General features: G+C 43.3%; 1 protein-coding gene across 1 annotated transcript; it reads right to left on the reverse strand.

Moving 5' to 3' along the window:
* Positions 1 to 88: 88 nt before the first annotated feature.
* On the reverse strand, positions 89 to 22,531 carry aebp1b (AE binding protein 1b). The gene is made up of 23 exons (XM_031806031.1): positions 21,559 to 22,531; positions 16,422 to 16,682; positions 16,228 to 16,275; positions 15,854 to 16,012; positions 14,021 to 14,104; positions 12,590 to 12,667; positions 11,621 to 11,677; positions 9,133 to 9,210; positions 8,889 to 8,998; positions 8,368 to 8,507; positions 7,946 to 8,030; positions 7,651 to 7,795; positions 7,455 to 7,546; positions 7,101 to 7,224; positions 6,731 to 6,927; positions 5,192 to 5,368; positions 4,415 to 4,599; positions 3,856 to 4,302; positions 3,418 to 3,548; positions 3,058 to 3,197; positions 2,056 to 2,155; positions 1,636 to 1,802; positions 89 to 1,556 (listed from the first exon to the last, which is right to left on the reverse strand). Exons 1-23 carry the CDS (start codon positions 21,797 to 21,799, stop codon positions 1,191 to 1,193), a joined length of 3,612 nt encoding a protein of 1,203 aa, XP_031661891.1. The 5' UTR covers positions 21,800 to 22,531; the 3' UTR covers positions 89 to 1,190.
* Between the last annotated feature and the right edge of the window lie 259 nt (positions 22,532 to 22,790).

The following is a 22,790-nucleotide window of genomic DNA, read 5'->3' on the forward strand; positions in this document are numbered from 1 at the left end:
AGAAATTCCAATTCTGCCACATAAGACCAAATTGAGGGGGTCGGTCACATTTTTTCTCAGTGTGGACATGAAGAACAAAACACAAATGCTGTATGTAAACAAGCCTTTATTATTTGAAAAAATGTATTTCCTCTACCTCAGCTAAATTATGAGGAGCATTTAAGGAAATCTCTTTTGATTTCTCTCTTACTATTCAACAAACATTTTGTCAAGTTACTGTATGTCGATATTATGACTTTGCTGTCAATGTGTGAAAATAATGTACATTAATCCACAATTTATAAGAAAAATAGAAACTTTGATTCTTTGTTTTGACTACTCTTCAAGGGTGGGAGGTGATAGTAAAACAAGTGCGTAATCTACAACCACCAGATGTACATGATCTCTGCAGTACATTCTCCAGGAAAGCTTTGCAACAACTTTTCAAATTGAATTGGTATAAAATGTGTTTTCCAGATATCAGTGGTTCTATTTTTCTACTCTAAACTGACATTTTTGTGTGTGTTAACGTTGTATCAAAATAGCTACTCGAGCAGTTATACAGACCACTGGCATTAGCTTGTGTGCCTGACTGTTTTTGCATTCAACACTGCATTGTTCCTTTGCTCAGTTTTTGCAGATATACCTAAACACTTCTTGTGGCCCCTTTGTTGATCTGAAAGAATGGATGGCTGGGAGGCTACCAGAGTTATTGGAGTTTCAAGAACCTGTCAGTTCTTTAAAGGGATACTTTGGGATTTATCTACTTCCCCAGAGTCAGATGAACTCGTGGATACCATTTTTATGTATCTGTGTGCAGTTTGAAGGAAGTTCTTAACTAGCGCTAGCGCAATTGCTAACTAGCTTTAGCGCAATGACTGGAAGTCTATGGGTATCTGCTAGCATCTTTCTAGTCATTATGTTAATGCTAGTTAGCATTGGCTTGCGAAACTAACTCGAACTTCCTTCATACTTGACACAGAGACATAAAAATGGTATCTACGAGTTCCTCTGACTCTGGGGAAGTAGATAAAGGGCATCATTGCTAAATATCCCTTTAAGGGGTCACTTAGTTGTCTACTCTAAGAATTGAGTTGACAGCCTGGGCTCAGGACTATGACATTGTTCCTGTTCAAATACCTTAGAATGCATAGGAAGTGGGGAGGAAGGATGTATTGTAAATGTATTTGAACAAGGCCTTGGTGTTTAGTTTAGTAATCGTCGATCTTGTACTCGTATTTGTAATCCAAGATGGAGTCCGTGAAACTTTCCGGTGCCGACGTTTGCCCCTCTCCTATGAACCACGAGTCGTACCAAGCAGTGGTGGGCTCCGCCTCTATTGTCGTGGGAACCGGCGTGGTCGTCGGGGGCAACGTTGTTGTCGATCTCCTCAGTCTCTTTTGCTGTAGACTACGATGGCGGTCGATCCGTAGCTTTTGCTTTTGTTCCTGGCGCACCTTAACAGCCATGGCGGAGACCCCGTGATGCCTGTTGCCATTGGAGACCGTGTACTGTCTTGTTCCGCCGTTGCCGTGGCTGAGCAGGCGTATGGGCTTGTTGCCGTGCAGGGCCATGATCTGTGGATGAATAGATGGCATTTACATAGTGCTTCAAGTGGCTAATAGGCAATATAATTGCAGGTGTAGCAGTACCCACTTGTTTGATGCGGTCCCAGTTGGACTTGGCCAGGTTAAAGCTGCAGGTGGTTGCCCCTGCCTCGTAGCCCACCACACACAGCTTGGTCAGGGGGGCAAAGCCTTCTGCCCGCACCGTCACACGGTACTCACCTGGGTTCAACAAGCGCCAGTAGTCCCCTGTTACAGCTGTGGAGGGAGCAGAGAGGAGAGGGATTAGACTGCTCACTCACTAAAGATGGCACTTGCAGGCTCCTGGACGTCCACTGCATGTACGTTTGTTCAGGGGGAAGGGACAACAGGTTGTTACCAATATCTACCCCATCTGTAGTATATACCAATATAACAGTGCATAGCTACATTCATGTGTTCACAGCAGTCAGAATGCCAAGGGCAGTAGGCTATGGTACATGGTTAACACAAAGCCAGACACTGTACCCACCTGTAGAGACATCATGGTTGACCCCCTCTACAGAAACTGTAGCATTAGCGATGGGGTTCCCCTCATTGTCTTTTACTACGCCCCTGATCCCACGCTGCACCTGAGTGGGGTGAAAACCAGGGTTCAAAAGGTCAGTCACTCTACAGAAGTGGTATACAAACTTTTTCAGTGGGGACCCCCATTTTTCCCACAATTTCTTGCGATCCCAGAGATGGTTGTCCTTCTGGAAGGTTCTCCCATCTCCACAGAGGAACTCTGGAGCTCTGTCAGAGTGACCATTGGGGTCTTGGTCACCTCCCTGATCAAGGCTCTTCTCCCCCGATGGCTTAGTTTGGCTAGGCGGCCAGCTCTAGGAAGAGTGTTGGTGGTTCCAAACTTCTTCGGACCTTCAATGCGGCAGACATTTTTTGGTTACCCTTCCCCAGATCTGTGCCGACACAATCCTGTCTCGGAGCTCTACGAACAATTCCTTCGACCTCATGGTTTTTTTTCTCTGACATACACAGTCAACTGCGGGACCCTTATATAAACAGGTGTGTGCCTTTCCAAATCATGTCCAATTTACCACAAGTGGACTCCACTCAAGTAGAAATCTCAAGGATTATCAATGAAGACAGGATGCACCTAAGCTCAATTTCGAGTCTCATAGAAAAATAGAAAAGGGTCTGAATACTTGTGTAAGTAAGGTAATTTTTTATATACATTTGCAAAAAAAAAACTATTTTCACTTTGTCATTCTGGGGTATTGTGTGTAGATTGAGGAAACATTTTTATTTATTCCATTTTAGAATAAGGCTATAACGTAACAAAAATGTGGAAAAATTCAAGGGGTCTGAATACTTTCCGAATGCACTGTATATATACATAATTTTACATTTTGGCGACCCCAGATTTGAATACCACTGCTCTACGGCCACAGTCCAGGACTGTGTGCGTGTTTTGGTATACTCTCAAAATGTGTTAATAATTTCTCTGTGTGTGCATAAGTGTGTCTCTGTGTACCTGCTCCATGAAGGTGAGCATGGCCTCTCTGTTCTTCTCCCACTCAATGACCAGCTCACTCTGATGGGGGAACTTATCACAGCCAAGGAACACTGACAGCTCCAGACAGTTAGTGTGCAGGTAGCTGAAGTCATTCATACCTGAGGGAGAGGGGGAGAAGATAGGTGAGAACCCGCAATGCAAATGATGAACCACCAGAGAGCGCCATTATCCCCAAAACTGGGTCCTTTACTCTGATCAATGTTACATTACAGGTTTCAACCTTTTTGAACTACTGTATGTAATGTCGACTATCATAAATAATGGCTTAATGAACAGCAGACAACAATGGAATAAAAAAGGGATGTTGTCGGTCCTTACTTCCTGTGACGGGCTGCCACTTGGCGCGATTGACGATTCCAACGCCTCCAGTGATGTCATTGCCGTGACAAGAGCCGTGGGAAGTGTATGTCATCGACAGGTGAGTAGAGGCATAAGAGATGGCCAACCACCTATAACACACAAACACACACACACAGTCAGATAGGGTAATCTGATCCTAGATCTGTGGTTAACTTGGGCTCCCGAGCGGCACGGAGATCTAAGGCACTACATCTCAGTGCTAGAGGTGTCACTGCAGACACTCTGGTTTGAATCCAGGCTGTATCACAACCGGCTGTGATTTGGAGTCCCATAGGGCGGCGCACAATTGACCCAGCGTCGTCCGGGTTTGGCCGGTGTAGGCCGTCATTGTAAATAAGAATTCGTTCTTAACTGACTTGCATAGTTAAATAAAAACATTTACTTCATGCTACACACCTGAAAAAGGAGGCGTCTGCTGTGGCCCTGGGTTCATCCTCAGGCTCTGCGTACCCCCCTCTCCCTCTGTCATCCTCCCCTCTCCCTCTGTCATCCTCCTCTTCCCTGTGGCCATAGCCATGTCCCCTCCACTCCTCCTCCGGCTGCTGGTATCCTCTGTTATACTGATCTTCTTCTCGCTGCTGGTATCCCCTGTTCCACTGGTCTTCTTCTGGCTGCTGGTATCCCCTGTTCCACTGGTCTTCTTCTGGCTGCTGGTATCCCCTGTTCCACTGGTCTTCTTCTGGCTGCTGGTATCCCCTGTTCCACTGGTCCTCTTCTGGCTCCTGGTATCCCCTGTTCCACTGGTCTTCTTCTGGCTGCTGGTATCCCCTGTTTCTATCGTCTTCCTCCGGCTCCTCGCGGTCGTAGTCCCTCCCCCACGCCGTCACGTCAAACTCCTCGTACCTAGAAGAATGATTTAAATGGAGTTGATTGTTTATTTGGTTTCATATCATTATTATTCCTGCCAAAAATACCAAGAGTGCAGGAAGTGAAAGAGAGAAGAAGCGCCTCGTACTGTCTCTTCTTGCGACTCTGTGCCCTCTCTCTCTTGCCCTCTCTGGTGCTGGTGCCGGCGGTCTTGGTTAGGTGGTGATTGTCGTATGGGTACGCCACGAACCTCTCCCCCCCCTGGAAGTTGGCCCCCAGTACGAATGGGTGGCTCTCCATCCACAAGATGATGGCTCGAGTCTCCACAGCAATCTGCAGGACAAGAAGCAGCCGTCTTTTTAAAATGTAACTAGGCAAGTCAGTTAAGAACAAATTCTTATTTACAATGACGGCATACCCCGGCCAAACCCTAACCCGGAGGATGTTGGGCCAATTGTGTGCTGCCCTATAGGACTCCCAATCATGGCTGGATGTGATACAGCCTGGAATCGAACCAGGGTCTGTAGTGACGCCTCTAGCACTGAGATGCAGTGACTTTGACCGCTGTGCCTCTCGGGTCCCCTTGTTAAGTTGATAAACAGAGAAATGGACTTGCTTGTACTGTCTCTGCTCTTCACACCATCTACATTTACTTCCCTCCTTTTTCTCCCCTCCTGTCTTCATCCCCTCTCTTTCTCCCTTACCATCCTCTCCCTCCCTCCACCTCCTTCCTCCACACACCCTGTCTTCATCCTCTCTTTCTCCCTTACCATCCCCTCCCTCCCCTCTCCCTCCCTCCACCTCCTTCCTCCACACACCCTGTCTTCATCCTCTCTTTCTCCCTTATCGTCCCCTCCCTCCCCCCTCTCTTTCTCCCTTACCATCCCCTCCCCTCTCCCTCCCTCCACCTCCTTCCTCCACACACCCTGTCATCCCCCTCTTGATCTGCAGGGATCTTGACATGGTGATTGGGGATCAGTTTGGGCACCATGCCCTTGTCCTCGGCCTCCCACAAAACACTGTTCAGGTCTGGGAAGTTCTGGAAGATGTCATGGCCGTCCTCCGTCCAGTGGCCTGTTGTCCAACCACTCAGCTCGGAACCCTATGGTGTCAATGGGACAGGATGTTATGGAGATATGGGCTGCATTTTTACTGCAGTAATATCAATGTGTTAAAACCAAACGTCTTAGGTTTTGCTTGAATGTCTCTAGTCTTGACTTGAGGTATGTTTTCTTCTCTTGAGGAAAATAAAGTTGGGTGCTAGACTGTTCCTGCATACAACAATACTTTCCTACAGGACAACAAGTTGGCTAAATCAGAAACTGTCTGGCACCCCTTTTCCTTAATAGAAGAAAACAGATTTGCACCCTGGAAGTGTAAAGTATAAATACAGGCTGTATTTCCCTGTAAGGGTCGTTCTTGAATTACGGTGGCATTTTGGCATGGCATTTTGGAAAAGAATTACTTGATTTTTCATTGAAATGTAGTTGGGTACATCTTCCCATTCTAAATCAACTAATATGGTAGCTTAATGACTTAAAATATGTTTTTACCATTATGTTAACATTGTGCCACCAGTGGAGTAGTAACACCAATGAGGATTTTGTGAAATGGAGGCCACAAATGCTCAAATCTAAGGTTAATTTAATTAATTTAAGGTTCATCCTTAAATTAATAATTTACTATAGTGATTCATTATTTCATTTATTTAAATTGGCTGACACAAAATGATAAATGAAATTCTCAAATGTATGACATACTGAAAGGTCGTGATAAGATAATAATTTTCTTTAATATAGAACCCTCCCTCAATAACAGTTTGCCACGGGAGAAAATGCTCAAGGTCTTTGTATATCTTTGTAATCAGGGATTTTCAAAGTGGTAACACCAACGACATAAAACTGAGGGACACACATTATACTAGTAAAACAATAGGTGTTTCTATTGATCTACAGCAAGGTTATTCAACTCTGACCCTTCGAGGTCCAGAGCCTGCTGGTTTTCTGTTCTACCTGATAATTAATTGCACCCACCTGGTGTCTCAGGTCTAAATCAGTCCCTGATTAGAGGGGAACAATGAAACAATACAGTAGAACTGGCTTCAAGGTCCAGAGTTGAGTTTGGGAGATCAAAAGTATATTAAATACTTTTGTTTACTGTCTAGCATTCAAAATAATAGATACAGTATCTCTAAACAACAAAACATGTCACTACACCCCTACACATCACCAGTGGGACAAGCCAATTTGCTAGCCCCCTGTAGTTTCAACAATGCATACAAATAGTTGTTTTGCAGTATAAAGGACTTACATATGTTTTCTTATTAAATAACAATGAAATACATTTAGAATATATTATTTGTAATGTTTTGGTCATTTTTAATTGTTTTTACATGGTGCCAAAGTCAAGGGACAACGTTTACCAACGCAATACAAGAATGAACCGTATGATATCCAGTACTGACCACTGTCAGGGCCTTCTCCTGCCCATCCGGGTTGAGTGAGGGCACCAGGTGGATACGTATTCCCTCCACCAGGCGGCGCACTCTGGGGTTGCCATCATTGTACTCCTTACACAGGTACTGCAACAGAAGAAGAACCATCTCCCGCCCCGTCGCCTCGTTTCCATGGAGACCGGCCGTGTAGCGGAACTCCGGCTCACCTAAGGAGAAAAACACAGATTGTCATTGTCTTTCCATGCTTGAGAGAACACGAGTACAGAGCTTTCTATGAAGGTTAGCCTGGAATAACAAACGGGTGCAGTTAGCCTGGAATAACTAATGGGTGCATGTTCTGAAAACTGTGGACACAGACACAATATTTGTTTCATCCTACCTATCTCGTGTTCTGTGGGGTTGCCTGATATCACCATGGCCAGGATGTCCAGTCCGTTGGAGCTGCGACCCAGGCTGTACATACTGGTGATGTTGGGACACTCCTCAGACACGGACTTCATCATCTACCAGAAGAGACACACAGGGGAAAGCAGCATTTACCAACCCTGGTCCGGGACACCTTCAGTGGGGTCTGTGCAAGTCTTTGTTCAAGCCCAACAAATCTTATTAAATGAACAGAGTTCACGACAGAGTTGAAGTCAGTTGTCACAATCTGTCAGACAAAACATTAGACCTGATGGCACTGATGACCTTAAGGTTTGAAGTCCCCTGAAATGGGAGTGTTCCGTCTCACCGTGACCATGTCTGAGTAGTTGTGATGTCTGAAGTCCAGGTACTGGACTGGAGTCACCTCATTCTGCAGCCTCTGGTAGGCACTGGTGGGGTCTGAGGAAATAAAAATGCACAGTGTGAATGTTTGCATGTATTTTACGTTTTACTATCCTTGTGGGGACCAGAAGTCTAGTAGGGTGGGTGCGTGTGTCACTCACCAGGCAGTGGGCAGCCTAGTACCTCCAGCCTCATACAGCAACTACCATTCCAGCTCTGAGGGATAACTCTGATGTAGCGTGCTAGTATGGGCTCAGCTAACTGATTCAGCACAGGGGTATCCTTATTGGAGTTACCAAAAAACAACTAGAGACAGAGAGAGGGGGGAGGAGGGGGGTAAAAAGAGAGGCAGAGACAAATATATTTGACATGGTGAACTTTTGTGCCCCATTAAAAAAAGCATGAGAGTGAACCCTGGGACCAAAGTACATTTGAAGCAGCGAGGCTGACACTCACCCAGTCAGAGTAACCGTCATGGATGGTTTTCCATTCTCTGCTGTCATTACTGAATTGCACGTAGTACGATGTCACAAAGTCACTCCTGAAACAGAAAGACGCACACACATTTTGTCACCATTTTGTCTTTGATATTTCTGAAATTCACTGTGTGTGTGTCTGTGTGTGTGTGTGTGGTTTGGTTTCACTATCCTTGTGGGGACCAGAAGTCCTCACAAGGAGGGTAAAACAAGGAAAAAGTATATTTTAGTGTTAGGATTAAGGTTAGGGATTAGGTTTAGGGTGATCTGATAGGGTTAGATTCAGTTTCAGGGTTAAGATTAAGGGTTCGGGTTAGGAGTTAGGGAAAATAGGAATGGGAACTCATGTTTTGGTCCCCACAAGGATAGTAAAATAAACGTGTGTGTGCTTGTGTGTCTTACTCGTTGCGTGAGTCTCGTCCCTGTGTTATGATCCCAGTAAACTCTGTTGCTCTGCGAGCGTCCATCTCAAACCAGTGAATATTGTCCTCTGGGTTAGGACACCACGCCCCACCATGCATGTCCTCCTCATCATCCGAAGCCTGGAAACCATGGAAACCATACAGTGTTGGAGATGAGTGTAAGGGGGCTTACCGTCGGGTTCGAATTATTGTGAGGAGTGTACCTGCATGTTGAGTCATGCTCTGTGTTGGCTGGAGCAGTACTGAGACTTAGGGTTAGTCAATGTGTTAGGGTTAGTGTATAAGAGTTATGGGTTAGTGTGAGAGGGTTAGGCTTAGCATGTGAGAGTTAGTGTGTGAAGGTTAAGGTTAGAGTGTGTGAAGGTTAAGGTTAGTGTGTGTGTGAAGGTTTAAGGTCAGTGTGTGAGGGTTAGTGTGATAAGGTTAGTGGGTGAGGGTTAGGGTCCGTGTGTGAGGGTCAGTGTGTGAAGGTTAGTGTTAGTGTGTAAGGGTTAGGTTTACCTGTATGTTGAGTCGTGCCCTGGCTTGGCTGTAGCGGTAGTGAGACATGGAGGAGGCCAGCAGCTGGTCTGATTCTATCCTATGAGACTCCATACCCAGGGGAGGACACTCTGCCACCAGGGGAAAACATCTCAGTCACACACGCATCACAAAAACTTCAAACCACAATGGAAAACCTCTGAAGCTCTTGCTAAAACTTTTACTAACCGAGTATTGTATCATTGGATGGTAGCAAGTTACTTACTTTTGGGCTCCTTGAATACGTGTGGTCTCTTCTTGGCTTTGGCCCTCTCTTCCTCCTCCCTCCTCTGCTGAGCTCTCTCTGTCAAACAGGACCATAGTCAATCACTAACTACAATTCCAGTAATGGATTCTCTGTGTGTGTGTGTGTGTGCGTGCGTGCGTGTGTGTGTGTGTGTGTATTTATCGACAACTGCAGTAATGCCTCAGAGGATCCACATTGCAGATAGGCAGGAAACCAGATGTATTATATTTCTCCAAATTCAGGAATGTGCTGATTAAATTCAGATTGTTCTTTTTTTCTTCAGTAAATCTAAGACAGGCCGCACACTGTTGTATCCGAACTTTCATAACCACCAGTCACATTTTATGGGTAACCCTGCTTAAAGTGTCTATCTCTAACTGGATGTGAAAGCTGTCACATTTTGTATTAAATGTGATTTTGTTCTGCATACACATGTGCAATCACGGCTAGTGGTGGACAGAGTAACCCCGCCCCCCATTCTACAAGGTGTTGAAAGCGTTCCACAGGGATGCTGGCCCATGTTGACTCCAATGCTTCCCACAGTTGTGTCAAGTTGGCTGGATGTCCTTTGGGTGGCAGACCATTCTTGATACACACGGGAAACTGTTGTGCGTGAAAAACCCAGCAGCGTTGCAGTTCTTGACACAAACCGGTGCGCCTGGCAACCTACTACCATACCCCATTCAAAGGCACTTAAATATTTTGTCTTGCCCATTCACCCTCTGAATGGCACACATACTCAATCCATGTCTCAAGGCTTAGAAATCCTTCTTTAACCTGTGTCTCCCATTCATCTACACTGATTAAATTGGATTAAACAAGTGACATCACGAAGGGATCATAGCTTTTACCTGTATTCACCTGGTCAGTCTGTTATGGAAAGAGCAGGTGTCCTTAATGTTTGTACACTCAGTGTAATCTCCCATAGACAAAAGTCCCTGGTTCCATTCTGATGATACATTTAGCTGGTTCTACTCTCCTCGCTGTGCAGGAGGTACAGTACAGAATGGAACATGTGGCAACAGCTGTTGGTTCTTATCCCAAGTGTTTCGATCTTCATTCTAAGCTCATGATTTCAACATCTCTCCCCTCCATTACTGTTGACTCTCTACTCTGTTTTTATCCCTTATGTTGTTTCTCTCTTTCCCTCATCTTTCGTTCCAGCATGTTCTGTAACCTCTCTCTGCTGTCCCGTCTCTTCCTTTCTTTCTGCTCCAGCTCAAAGCTTCTTCCATGCACCAATGCAGGTTAAAGACGTTTACATTTGAGTCATTTAGCAGATGGCACTCAATGGCACAGCAACAGGGGATTCGAACCAGCGACCTTTCCTTCCCTCACAACACATCTCTATGGTTCAGATTTGTCCTGCTCTAGATAGAATTCACTTTTGTCCCTCGTCTTAGCAAGTGGAGCCATACTGAAGCTTCACAGCTACATGTTTGCAATGCCCAGGTAGAGACTGATATCTGTGTTTTTTTTCTCCCTCATTCGCTTTAAGCGGAAACATGAACCATTAGGGACTGATATTCCTCCACTACATTATGAATCTGTGAGTGACATGGTCATATGTTCATCTGCTTGACTGACAGTGCAAAGTATGACATCGCAGTGTTACTAAGTTTTACTTGCAATGACTCTGATATGTGGTTGTTTTACCTACCTTAGTTTAATGGACACAAACAAAAATGCTGAGTTGTTTGGCTGACCCATCTGCTGGGTTGCAGACATTTTTTTACGTTGTGACCTTCCATTATAGAATTTTGCTTTGATGTGGATTGAGGCCTATATACTGTACATTCATATCAGTTGTGTTCCTCCGTTGTATTCAACTTTCCTATTTCTAATGTGGGATTGTGTTTCTGTGCCCAATTGGAAACTAAAAAAACTATGGAAATGGATTGTGATGATACCCATGAATGACTGCTGCACAATGTGCTTGTTTTATTATTTTTTTAAATCAGGGATCAAATTTGATTTGATATATATGAAATTGTTTGGTGAAACATGCATAAAAGGAGAGTAATTGCCCATAATTCTGCACTTTATTATACTTTTGTACATCCAATTTTGAAATTGGACAAAAGTGTGGTTGCGTTGATCTTTTTGCAGGACAGTTGTGTTCCTTTTGATGAATGTATTTGCAATTTCGATGGTTTAATATAGTTTTGATGAATGTATTTATATTTTGAGAAGTCAACTATATTTTGACAATGCATTTTTTGACAACACAAAATAACCCAGTGTGTGTTCTATCCAATATTTACCCATATTTACCAAAAACCCCAAATTGGGTTGTTTTTAACCCAGCATTTTTTTTGTGAGTGCATTGACTGTAAGTTGCTCTGGATAAGAGTGTCTGCTTAATGACCAACATGTAAATGATACTGTATATGTGAAGTATCTACAACTGAAGATAGATAGATCACTGTCATTCAGATCATAATGGAAAATAGGCTGTGCACAATACCTCTATCCTCTCTCTCCTTTTCTTTCCTTTGGATCTCTCTCTCCTCCTGTTTTTTCGCTGTGGTAAACAAAGGAGGGAAAAACAATCATGGCTGAATTTGAGGTTACTTTCCCCCACCTCCCCATTACATGTACCAGTATACTGTGTATGTGGGGTGTTTTCAGTGGAGTGAAATATTTAGAACGTTGCAGATAGAATAAAAGATAACGTCATGATTTCCTATTGTACCTGACAGACAACCAATCATAATATACACAAACGTTCTGTAACGTTTCCCCCTCCTGAACAGACCCAGGTGTTTCTTAAGGTTTGCCACAATATCCAAATGATAAACATGACAAAGTGTTTGAAGGGGGTAATAATCTTGATCTGACTGTTGTTTGTTCCAGTTACTTGGTATTTTCTTATTTGGGAGTTTGGAACATCAGCTGCCAAAGTCTTGCTCAACCCAAACTTGGACAACAGACCATATAATTGAAACAGTATACAGTTCTTTTTTTTCATTATTGTGGGGAATGAGAAGTGTTGGCCCATTACTTTAGACTCTGTGGTAAAGGCCCAGTTCTTTATTGTGTCTATCTAATCTTTATTTCACCACAGGGTCCCATTTGAAATGAAAAACATATTTCTATTGAAGATTTGGCCAAGGGTTTATTTTACAGTGCAGAGTGTGTGTGTGTGTGTGTGTGTGTGTGTGTGTGTGTGTGTGTGTGTTTTACCTCACAAGGATAGTAAATCAAGGAAAATACAGACAAGTGGAGACATTTCGCAATGCTATTTTAGGCTTAGGGGTTATGTTTAGGGTTGCAATTATGGTTAAGGTTAGAATTAGGTTTAAGGGTTAGGTTTAGGGGTTGGGGTTCGGTTCAGGATTAGGTTTAGGGGTTAGGGAAAATAGGATTTTGAATGGGAATCAATTGTTTGGTCCCCACAAGGACAGTGTGTGTGTGTGCCCGTGTGTGTACGTACTCTGTCCACCACTATGCCCGTAGTCATACTCCTCGTACCATGGGCTTTCATAGGTGGGTGGTGGTGTAACAAGCTCCTCTGTATTGGAAGGAGAAAACACAAACCCATCATTACAGTATCACACTGTTTCTGCATTGATTCAACAGTACATAACCGCCATGGCAAAGCCACAACAACCTGGCTCAAGCAGAAACAGACTTGCAGTCTGTCTAGTAGTACTAATCTATTTTTTACTAAACAACATCACAGAGAGAGTCTCTTTGGTTTCATGTGTGCCTTCCAAAGCTCTCTGAAGCTGAAATGCAGTATGTAGTTTCAAAACATTAATACAGTAATCTTCCACTACAGTGATGGTGGAACAGAGCCTTTATTTCTGCAGCGACAACAGACACTCTGTTTGGACCCACATAAAGCTAGCATAACACGCTGCCTGTTATTTGCCTAGTTAAATGTTTCATTTAAGTTTACAAGGAATATCACAGAGCAGCCATCTTGTGAAAGGCTTCTCGCTCAAAAACAAACCATGAAAAGCCTTTGGCTGTTTAGAACTACACTCTCACACACTCACTCTCCTCTAAAAAGCAGGGTGATGATCTAGCCTCCTACTCTGTCATTCCCTGGACTAAGAGCTCTATTCAATCTGATCCGCTTTAGCCGACATCAGCGTGGCGGTTGTTTTGGCGGTGTTGGAGGTGGAACTGCATTAGAGCTATCAAATCCACAAGCGTCTCCAGGCAATATACCTAAAGCAGACATTGGCATTGGCTGCACAGAGTTGCATTAACCTCTACGGAATCGGTGTCCCTAAACCGGGACGGTTGTTGCTAACATTCAGTAATGTTACTAGAATGACATTGTAAGTAACAGAAAACTTTCCAGGACATAGACATGTCTTATATGGGTAGAAAGCTTAAATTCTGTATAATCTAACTCCTGTGTCCAATTTACAGTAGCTATTACAGTGAAAAAAGACCATGCTATTGTTTGAGGAGAGTGCACAACAACAAAACACTTTTATCACGGCAACTGGTTTGATACATTCACCTCTGAAGGTAAATAATGTCCTTACATTCAGTAATCTTGCTCTGATTTGTCATCCTGATGGTCCCAGAGATAAAATGTAGCAACGTTTTGTTTGATAAAATCGATTTTTATATTCAAATGTAGGAACTGGGTTCTACAGTTTGAACCCCTGCTGTCTACCCCTGCTGTACACCTCAGACACCGCCAAAACATCAACTGATCTGATTTGAATCTAGGTCTAAGCGTATGGTTTACAGGATCGACTTCCACACTATAAACCCTAAAACAGGGGTTGTCTTTCATTCTTAGAAAGGAGGAATAGCAGCATACACTGTGGCCCTCTAAACAGTGACTGACTGCCTGATTGACCGACTGACTGACTGATTGATTATTTGAGATGTAAGTCACCTGTAACAGCATAGCTCCAGTCATCTTTCTCTGTGGGGACGACCTCTGTACCATCAGGGAAAGGAAGATTCTCGGGCACCTCATCTGTTATTGGAGAACAGAGAAAATGAGAAAGTGAGAATGGAGATCTCAGAGAAGAAAGAGAGCAGCAAAGAGAAAAGAGAGAGCAAGATCGAAGAGGCACATGAGAGTAAGGAAGGAGGCAGATGGAGAAGTAAGAGAAAGGAGAGGGTGAGAATGGAGAGAGATGGTGGAGTGAGAACAGAGAGAAATGGAGAGGTGCAGGAGAGTGAGATACTGTAGGAGTGAACATCTGGAGGAATGGTAGAGTGAAACAGTAGTGGAGTTATGGACACAGTAAAAGTAATGAAAACCTGTTGCAGCTATCACACAAAGTTCAGATGAGCTGAGCATTGCAATGAATGTCACTGACAAACCTTCACATGAGATGAGATTTCCATCATATAAGGTGGAAAACCTGACTCATTGGTTAAAGGGTCCAGTTGGCAAATATCATAAAGGGTTCGATTTAGAGTGGATCTAGATAAGAAATCGAAAGATAAAAAGTTATTGAATTTAACCCCATCCCATCCCAATCCACACCTTAACCATTCAGAGTTCATGCCAAACCTTAAGAATTTGGAGTTAATGCCCGAACTTAACCTTTAACACTTCGAAATTCAACATTTGGAACAACTTAGCAATTTAACATTTGAGAAAAATCTAATTCTGACGAGAGACTGTGCGGGCTGGTAGGTTATACACCTATAGTACACGTTTAAACTAATAGCTAGTGTTTGAAAAAATACTTTGATAATAATTTTGAAGTAGTTAGTAAAGTTAATTGAAATTGTTATTTTTTGTCATTGATGCCTTTGTTACATTCATTCATTTATTCCATCCATAGACTGTATATATAAACAGTATACTAAACATTAGGAACACCTTCCTAATATTGAGTTGCGCATGGACGTCGGGGCATGGACTCTATAAGGTGTCTAAAGCGTTCCACAGGGATGCTGGCCTGAATTGACACCAATGCTTCAAGTTGGCTGGATGTCCTTTGGGTTGTGGACCATTCTTGATACACACGGGAAACAGCTGAGCATGAAAAACCCAGAAGCATTGCAGTTCTTGACACAAACCGGTGTGCCTGGCACCTATTACCATATGCCATTCAAAGGCACTTAAATCTTTTGTCTGGCCTATTCACCCTCTGAATGGCACACATACGCAATCCATGTCTCAATTGTCTTAAGGCTTAAAAATCATTCTTTAACCTGAATCCTCCCCTTTATCGACACTGATTGAAGTGGATTTAACAAGTGACTTCAATAAGGGATCATAGTTTCACCTGGATTCACCTGGTCATTCTATGCCATGGAAAGAGCAGGTGTTCTTAATGTTTTGTACACTCAGTGTAACAGCTCAGTGCTGCCCCTTCTCATTGAATATCTCAAGTATTGCAGGCTGCCATTAGAAACTTAATTATACTTATATTTCAATATAATTCAATATTATCCTCATTTATACCACAGCATTGTTGAGTACTCGTTTCTGATTGGTTAGAAAGGCATTCTGTGTGTGATTTTACAATAATCAATTCAAGGACATACATCTGAATAGCAGCACGGATATTGACCATGAAGATTGCTATTTTCCAATTGCCTATAATGGAGGATCCTTCTTTCTGGCAATAACAGCCCGTAGTACCCCGGTCGACCTTGAACTTCATGGCTTCAATGAAAGGGGGAAGTCGTTCTCCCCTGACTCATTCATTAATTCGGTCAATTGAGTTATTCATTTTAGGACACAGAGGGGGATGAAACATACATCTGGCGTCCCAGTAGTCCTCGTCTCCCTTGTCCACCTTTCCATCCACCACAGGAGTGGGGGGCGTGGCCGTTGGGTTCTCTCCCTTCCAGTAGTCATCTTCTGGGTCGACCACTGGGCCTCCAGGCTCCTCCTCATCTGGCCTCCAGTAGTCATCCTCTATCAGAGGGACACATGGACAGTAGAGGTAACTTTATTAGTGTGGAGATTTGTTTTTTAAGCAAGATATAAAACAAAATCCACATGGTTTTTCAAGGTACAAATAAGATCATAAACAAAGTGGCTATACTATAACGTTTTGAGTGGTATTAGAACACAGGCACCGGCTTCAGAGAAATTATATAATAATTTGTCATCTGTACACATGATCTCACCGTTGTCTGTGTAGGGGTAGTCTGGGTATGGGTCAGGTTCTGTGGGAGCTTCAGATGGGACAGAGATCAAAGTATTACAAACAACTTTGTTACTCACGCAATGCAAAGCCATTAAAAAATCTCATCAACCAATTCTAGTCTGTTTTTATAGAAAACGTTGATTGCAGTAGTAGAGTGGTGTGTTACTGCATTACCTGCTTCTGTGTACACCTCTGTGGTAGTTGTAGGTGGTGGTGTGGTAGTTGTGGGTGGTAGTGTGGTAGTTGTAGGTGGTGGAGTTGTTGTAGGTGCTTCTGTCCGTGGCTCCTTTCCTTTGCCCTTCTTTGGCTTTTTGTCTGCTTTAGGCTTCTTGGTGGCCTTGGGCACTTTGGGCTCCTTGTTCTTCTTGTCTTTCTTGTCTTTCTTGCCCTTCTTTTTATTCCCTTTGCCCTCCTCTTCGGCTCTCCTGACCCTGGCTTGGAAATGGACAACGGGGGAAAGGAAAGTTAATAAACTTGGTCATTTTGACATGTTAATCCCTGAGGGTCCAATGTCAGGATTAACAGTATATAACAATCCTCTAACAGTCAGATAAGACAGGATATGACAAGATGGCATTCAATCAAAGGCTATACATCAACACCAACTCTCTGCTACTGAAGTAGACTGATGAGAGATAGAGACACAGATAAACAAATATAAATAGAGTGATAGAGGGGGCAGAGAGAAAAAAAAAATCCAGAAAAACTCATGACAAAAATGTTATAAATTGATTTGCATTTTAATGAGGGTAATAAGTATTTGACCCCCTCTCAATCAGAAAGATTTCTGGCTCCCAGGTGTATTTTATACAGGGAACGAGCTGAGATTAGGAGCACACTCTTAAAGGGAGTGCTCCTAATCTCAGTTTGTTACCTATTAAAAAGACACCTGTCCACAGAAGCAATCAATCAATCAGATTCCAAACTCTCCACTATGGCCAAGACCAAAGAGCTCTCCAAGGATGTCAGTGACAAGATTGTAGACCTACACTGGGCTGGAATGGGCTACAAGACCATCACCAAGCAGCTTGGTGAGAGGGTGACAACAGTTGGTGCGATTATTCGCAAATGGAAGAAACACAAAAGAACTGTCAATCTCCCTTGGCCTGGGGCTCCATGCAAGATCTCACCTCGTAGAGTTGCAATGATCATGAGAACGGTGAGGAATCAGCCCAGAACTACACGGGGGGATCTTGTCAATGATCTCAAGGCAGCTGGGACCATAGTCACCAAGAAAACAATTGGTAACACACTACGCCGTGAAGGACTGAAATCCTGCAGCGCCCCAAGGCAAGGCTCAAGAAAACACATATACATGCCCGTCTGAAGTTTGCCAATGAACATCTGAATGATTCAGAGGACAACAGGGTGAAAGTGTTGTGGTCAGATGAGACCAAATTGGAGCTCTTTGGCATCAACTCAACTCGCCGTGTTTGGAGGAGGGGGGAATGCTGCCTATGACCCCAAGAACACCATCCCCACCGTCAAACATGGAGGTGGGAACATTATGCTTTGGGGGTGTTTTTCTGCTAAGGGGACAGGACAACTTCACTGCATCAAAGGGACGATGGACGGGGCCATGTACTGTCAAATCTTGGGTGAGAACCTCCTTCCCTCAGCCAGGGCATTGAAAATGGGTCGTGGATGGGTTTTCCAGCATGACAATGACCCAAAACACACGGCCAAGGCAACAAAGGAGTGGCTCAAGAAGAAGCACATTAAGGTCCTGGAGTGGCCTAGCCAGTCTCCAGACCTTAATCCCGTAGAAAATCTGTGGAGGGAGCTGAAGGTTCGAGTTGCCAAACGTCAGCCTCAAAACCTTAATGACTTTGGAGAAGATCTGCAAAGAGGAGTGGGACAAAATCCCTCCTGAGATGTGTGCAAACCTGGTGGCCAAATGCAAGAAACATCTGACCTCTGATTGCCAACAAGGGTTTTGCCACCAAGTACTAAGTCATGTTTTGCAGAGAGGTCAAATACTTATTTCCCTCATTAAAATGCAAATCGATTTATAATATTTTTGACATGCGTTTTTCTGGATTTTTTGTTGTTGTTATTCTGTCTCTCACTGTTCAAATAAACCTACCTTTAAAATGATAGACTGATCATTTCTTTGTCAGTGGGCAAACGTACAACATCAGCAGGGGATCAAATACTTTTTTCCCCTCACTGTACACATTCATAGTATGCTGCATGCTAGGTATAGGATGTGTTTGTAATTGTGCTCTTGTACTGCCTAAATCGCCACGGAGGGCATTGCATTTGTATTGCATTGTTTTGTTTTGGGAAACAATAAGTTGTGTAATTACAGAAGTCATTGGAGTGTATTCATTGGTATTTCCCTCTCTCTATTCATGGCTATTTGAATACCTGTGCCAGTGACCTACAGTTGAAGTCGGAAGTTTACATACACTTAGGTTGGAGTCATTTAAAACTCATTTTTCAACCACTCCACAAATGTCTCGATAACAAACTATAGTTTTGGCAAGTTGGTTAGGACATCTACTTTGTGCATGACACAAGTCATATTTCACTTATAATTCACTGTATCACAATTCCAATGTGTCAGAAGTTTACATACACTAAGTTGACTGTGCCTTAAACAGCTTGGACAATTCCAGAAAATTATGTCATGGCTTTAGAAGCTTCTGATAGGCAATTTGACATCATTTGAGTCAATTGGAGGTGTCCCTGTAGGTGTATTTCAAGCCCTACCTTCAAACTCAGGGCCTCTTTGCTTGACATCATGGGAAAATCAAAAGCAATCACTCAGAATTTTCTTTTAGACCTCCACAAGTCTGGTTCATCCTTGGGAGCAATTTCCAAACGCCTGAAGGTACCACGTTCATCTGTACAAACAATAATACGCAAGTATAAACACCATGGGACCACGCAGCCGTCATACCGCTCAGGAAGGAGGCGCGTTCTGTCTCCTAGAATGGAACGTACTTTGGTGCGAAAAGTGCAAATCAATCCCAGAACAACAGCAAAGGACCTTGTGAAGATGCTGGATGGAACAGGTACAAAATTATCTATATCCACAGTAAAACGAGTCCTATATTGACATAACTTGAAAGGTTGCTCAGCAAGGAAGAAGCCACTGCTCCAAAACCGCCATAATAAAAAGCCAGACTACAGTTTTCAACTGCACATGGGGACAAAGATCGTACTTTTTGGAGAAATGTCCTCTCGTCTGATGAAACAAAAATAGAATTGTTTGGCCATAATGACTATCGTTATGTTTGGAGGAAAAAGGGGGATGCTTGCAAGCCGAAGAACATCATCCCAACCGTGAAGCACAGGGATGGCAGCATCATGTTGTGGGGGTGCTTGCTGCAGGAGGGACTGGTGCACTTCACAAAATAGATGGCATCATGGAAGGAAAATTATGTGGATATATTGAAGCAACATCTCAATACATCAGCCAGGAAGTTAAAGCTTGGTCGCAAATGGGTCTTCCAAATGGACAATGACCCCAAGCATACTTCCAAAGTTGTGGCAAAATGGCTTAAGGACAACAAAGTCAAAGTATTGGAGTGGTCATCTCAAAGCCCTGACCTCAATCCCATTGAAAATTTGTGAGCACAACTGAAAAAGCGTGTGCGAGGAAGGAGACCTACAAACCTGACTCAGTTACACCAGCTCTCAGGAGGAATGGGCCAAAATTCACCCAACTTATTGTGGGAAGCTTGTGGAAGGCTCCCTAAAATGTTTTACCTAACTAAGTTATACAATTTAAAGGCAATGCTACCCAATACTAATTGAGCATATGTAAACTTCTGACTCACTGGGAATGCGATGAAAGAAATAAAAGCTGAAAGAAATAATTCTCTCTACTATTATTCTGACATTTCACATTCTTAAAATACAGTGGTGATCCTAACTGAGACAGGGAATTTTTACTAGGATTAAATGTCAGGAATTGTTACATGTATTTGGCTAAGGTGTACTGTATGTAAATGTCCGACTTCAACTGTACCTGTGGAACAGAGGCTCTGTATTCATGTCATATTCATGTGTATTCAATATTCATCTCCGTTCGTAACCCAGCCAAACTGTAATGGCACGCTGTCAGAGCGTCACAACATTGTCCTGTCCCTGTCCTTAAGAAATCTGATTCTGTGTAGTTGGTGTTTCTAATATATTTTCAATTGTGCAAGCCATAAATATGTAGCCTATAACAGTAGTAGTAAGTTTTGCACTACAAGCTATGTAACAATGTGTACCCACAAAATAGTTACAGTACCTACTAGCTAATGTAATTTCCATGTAAATACAAGATTTTGGTGCAATTTAATTGGGAAATGGGACTGATTAAATCCAACAGATGTGTGTGCTGAAGTTTACTCGATGTTAGGCTGTGAATCTCAGAAACAAAATGTGTTTTATAACTAACACTGCATCATCAGCCCATCTCAGAGGATGAATCCTTCCATTTTGGAGCTGGGATCTGTGGTACAGAACAGTACAGTAGAAAATCAAAGTTAGCTGTACAAATCTGTCTCCAAGATGCTCAGCTCAGAGCCCAGCCAGGACTGTTACTGCAGCAGACTGAATCTTCCCCAGTCCCAGGTCTACTCTGCTTTGGGCCAAGAGACAGTCCAGGTGTGTGTGTGTGTGTGTGTGTGTGTGTGTGTGTGGAGACACTGTTGGACTTGTCATAGTGACTGAAAGGTGTGTGTGGGTAATTCAGGAAACTGCTGGCTTCTTTCAAGACCAACACTCTCCTCCACCTGCCTTGTGCCCTGTCCCCTGTGCCTGCCTGATGATGTCATATAACGTTCTCCAATCCTCGTCCTGGAAGGAGGCATCTGTTCCAGCCCAACAACCAGATGCTGTTGATGATTCTACTACTAAGGTTTTGATCATTAGCTGATATGATGATAAGATGTGCTATTGCTGGGCTGGAACAAAGGCCTGTACACCAGCTGAATTGGGTCCCATCTAGTAGGTAAAACCATCCATGTTTCTAGCCACAACTCAGATGGGATCCAATTCTCCACTTAGTAAAATATATAGCATTATAATATGAATGTTCCTACTAGGCAAAAACTGGTTGAATCAACGTTTCCATGTCATTTCAACCCCAAAATTCAATGTGATAACTTTTAATCAACGTGGTAAACTGATCGGATTTGCAAAAAGTCTTCAAATTAAGAGAATTTTGTATTTTTTTCATCAAACTTTTAACCTCAATGACAGGGTGACATTTTTGGCGTTGAATTCATCCTAGTTGACAACTCAACCAAATGTAAATACAAACTAGACATTGAACTGACGTCTATGCCCAGTGGGTTGGCTTTGTTCTTACCTGGTAGGGCATCCTCCTCTGTGGCTCTCTTTTCCTTGCTAGTTTGGCTTTGTGTCTCTGTGAGTTCCTCTTCTTTAGCTGGTTCATTCTGGGACTCCTCTCCATATAGGGCCTCCATCCCTTTCTCCTCTACAGCCTGGCCTAAAGAGACAATACCTCCTGCACTCTCCCCTGCTCTGGGCAGTAGCACACAGCATATGGCCAGCTGAACCAAACACACCACTGCAGTATGACCTCCCATCCTCCTTATTCTACCTGCCTCAGGATTCTACCTCAATATTCCACTGAAAAGTTCCAGCTCAGTGTTCCGATTAAGTATTCCAGCTCTGTATTCTAGTTCAGATTTCCCAAAAGCTTGCCAAAAGTTCCAGCTCAGAACGCTACTCAGAAATTCTACCGAAGTGTTCTATATCTGAATTCTACCCCAGAATTCTACCTCTCAGTTTTCTACTCTAGTGTTCCATGTCTTCTCTACGGTGAGGAAGATTCTGGAGCTCCAAGCCACAGCCAGACACAGACTCACTCAGAGCATGAGGCAGGGCTGGACACAGAGAGAAGAAAATAGTGAGGGAGGGAGGAAGAGCGAGGGAGAGCAGTCCAATTGTCCTGCAATTTAACTAAACGAGATCCACAGCTCTCCTGGATCGACAGCTGAAAAAGTTATGGCTGAGAGAGATATAATCCCCTTCACCTGGCTGACGAGTTTCAACAGGTGCAGAGATCAAAAGGAGATCTCAGCATAGATTGAGCAGAGCAGCTCACTGGAGAAGCCAGGAGAGGGAATGAAGAATCCAGGTTGGCTCTATAGAGGCTGTAACTCCTGGTTGAAGAGGTGAAGAGAGTTTAGTCCAGCAGCAGAGCACTTCTTCCACTTCTTCCGCCTGCTTTCCCCTCTGCAGACTGCCACAAACAGGCAGGAATGAATAGGGGGAGGAGTCGAGGACAGTGTGTTTGTGCTAACAATATTGAAACCCACAAATATTTAAGGAACAGAGGAACATTATATAACTAACTATACAGTATAACTATATAACTACTGCTATACACACCATTATCTATTCAAATACTGTCCATACACACCATTCACATACACATTTATAATTTATATTCCTGACTCAGGTCTAGAAGCTAATTTCCTGCAATTATATCCATTTTGCTTTGGGCTTTTGTACTGTGTTTTTACATACTGTATTCTCGACATAGTTCATTCTAATATTTCTACCACTGTACAT

This window comes from Oncorhynchus kisutch, linkage group LG3, assembly GCF_002021735.2.
Source record: "Oncorhynchus kisutch isolate 150728-3 linkage group LG3, Okis_V2, whole genome shotgun sequence".
In the NCBI taxonomy this organism is placed as follows: domain Eukaryota; kingdom Metazoa; phylum Chordata; class Actinopteri; order Salmoniformes; family Salmonidae; genus Oncorhynchus; species Oncorhynchus kisutch.

Bases quoted from the DNA above. Each gene is read 5' to 3' on its own strand.
- aebp1b (XM_031806031.1), bottom strand. From the start codon at position 21,799: ATGGGAGGTCATACTGCAGTGGTGTGTTTGGTTCAGCTGGCCATATGC. The intron at 16,013-16,227 runs GTGAGATCATGT...TCCCTCTGATAG, and splicing joins CTACCCCTACACAGACAACG to AGGATGACTACTGGAGGCCA. The intron at 4,303-4,414 runs GTACGAGGCGCT...TCATTCTTCTAG, and splicing joins CAGAGTCGCAAGAAGAGACA to GTACGAGGAGTTTGACGTGA.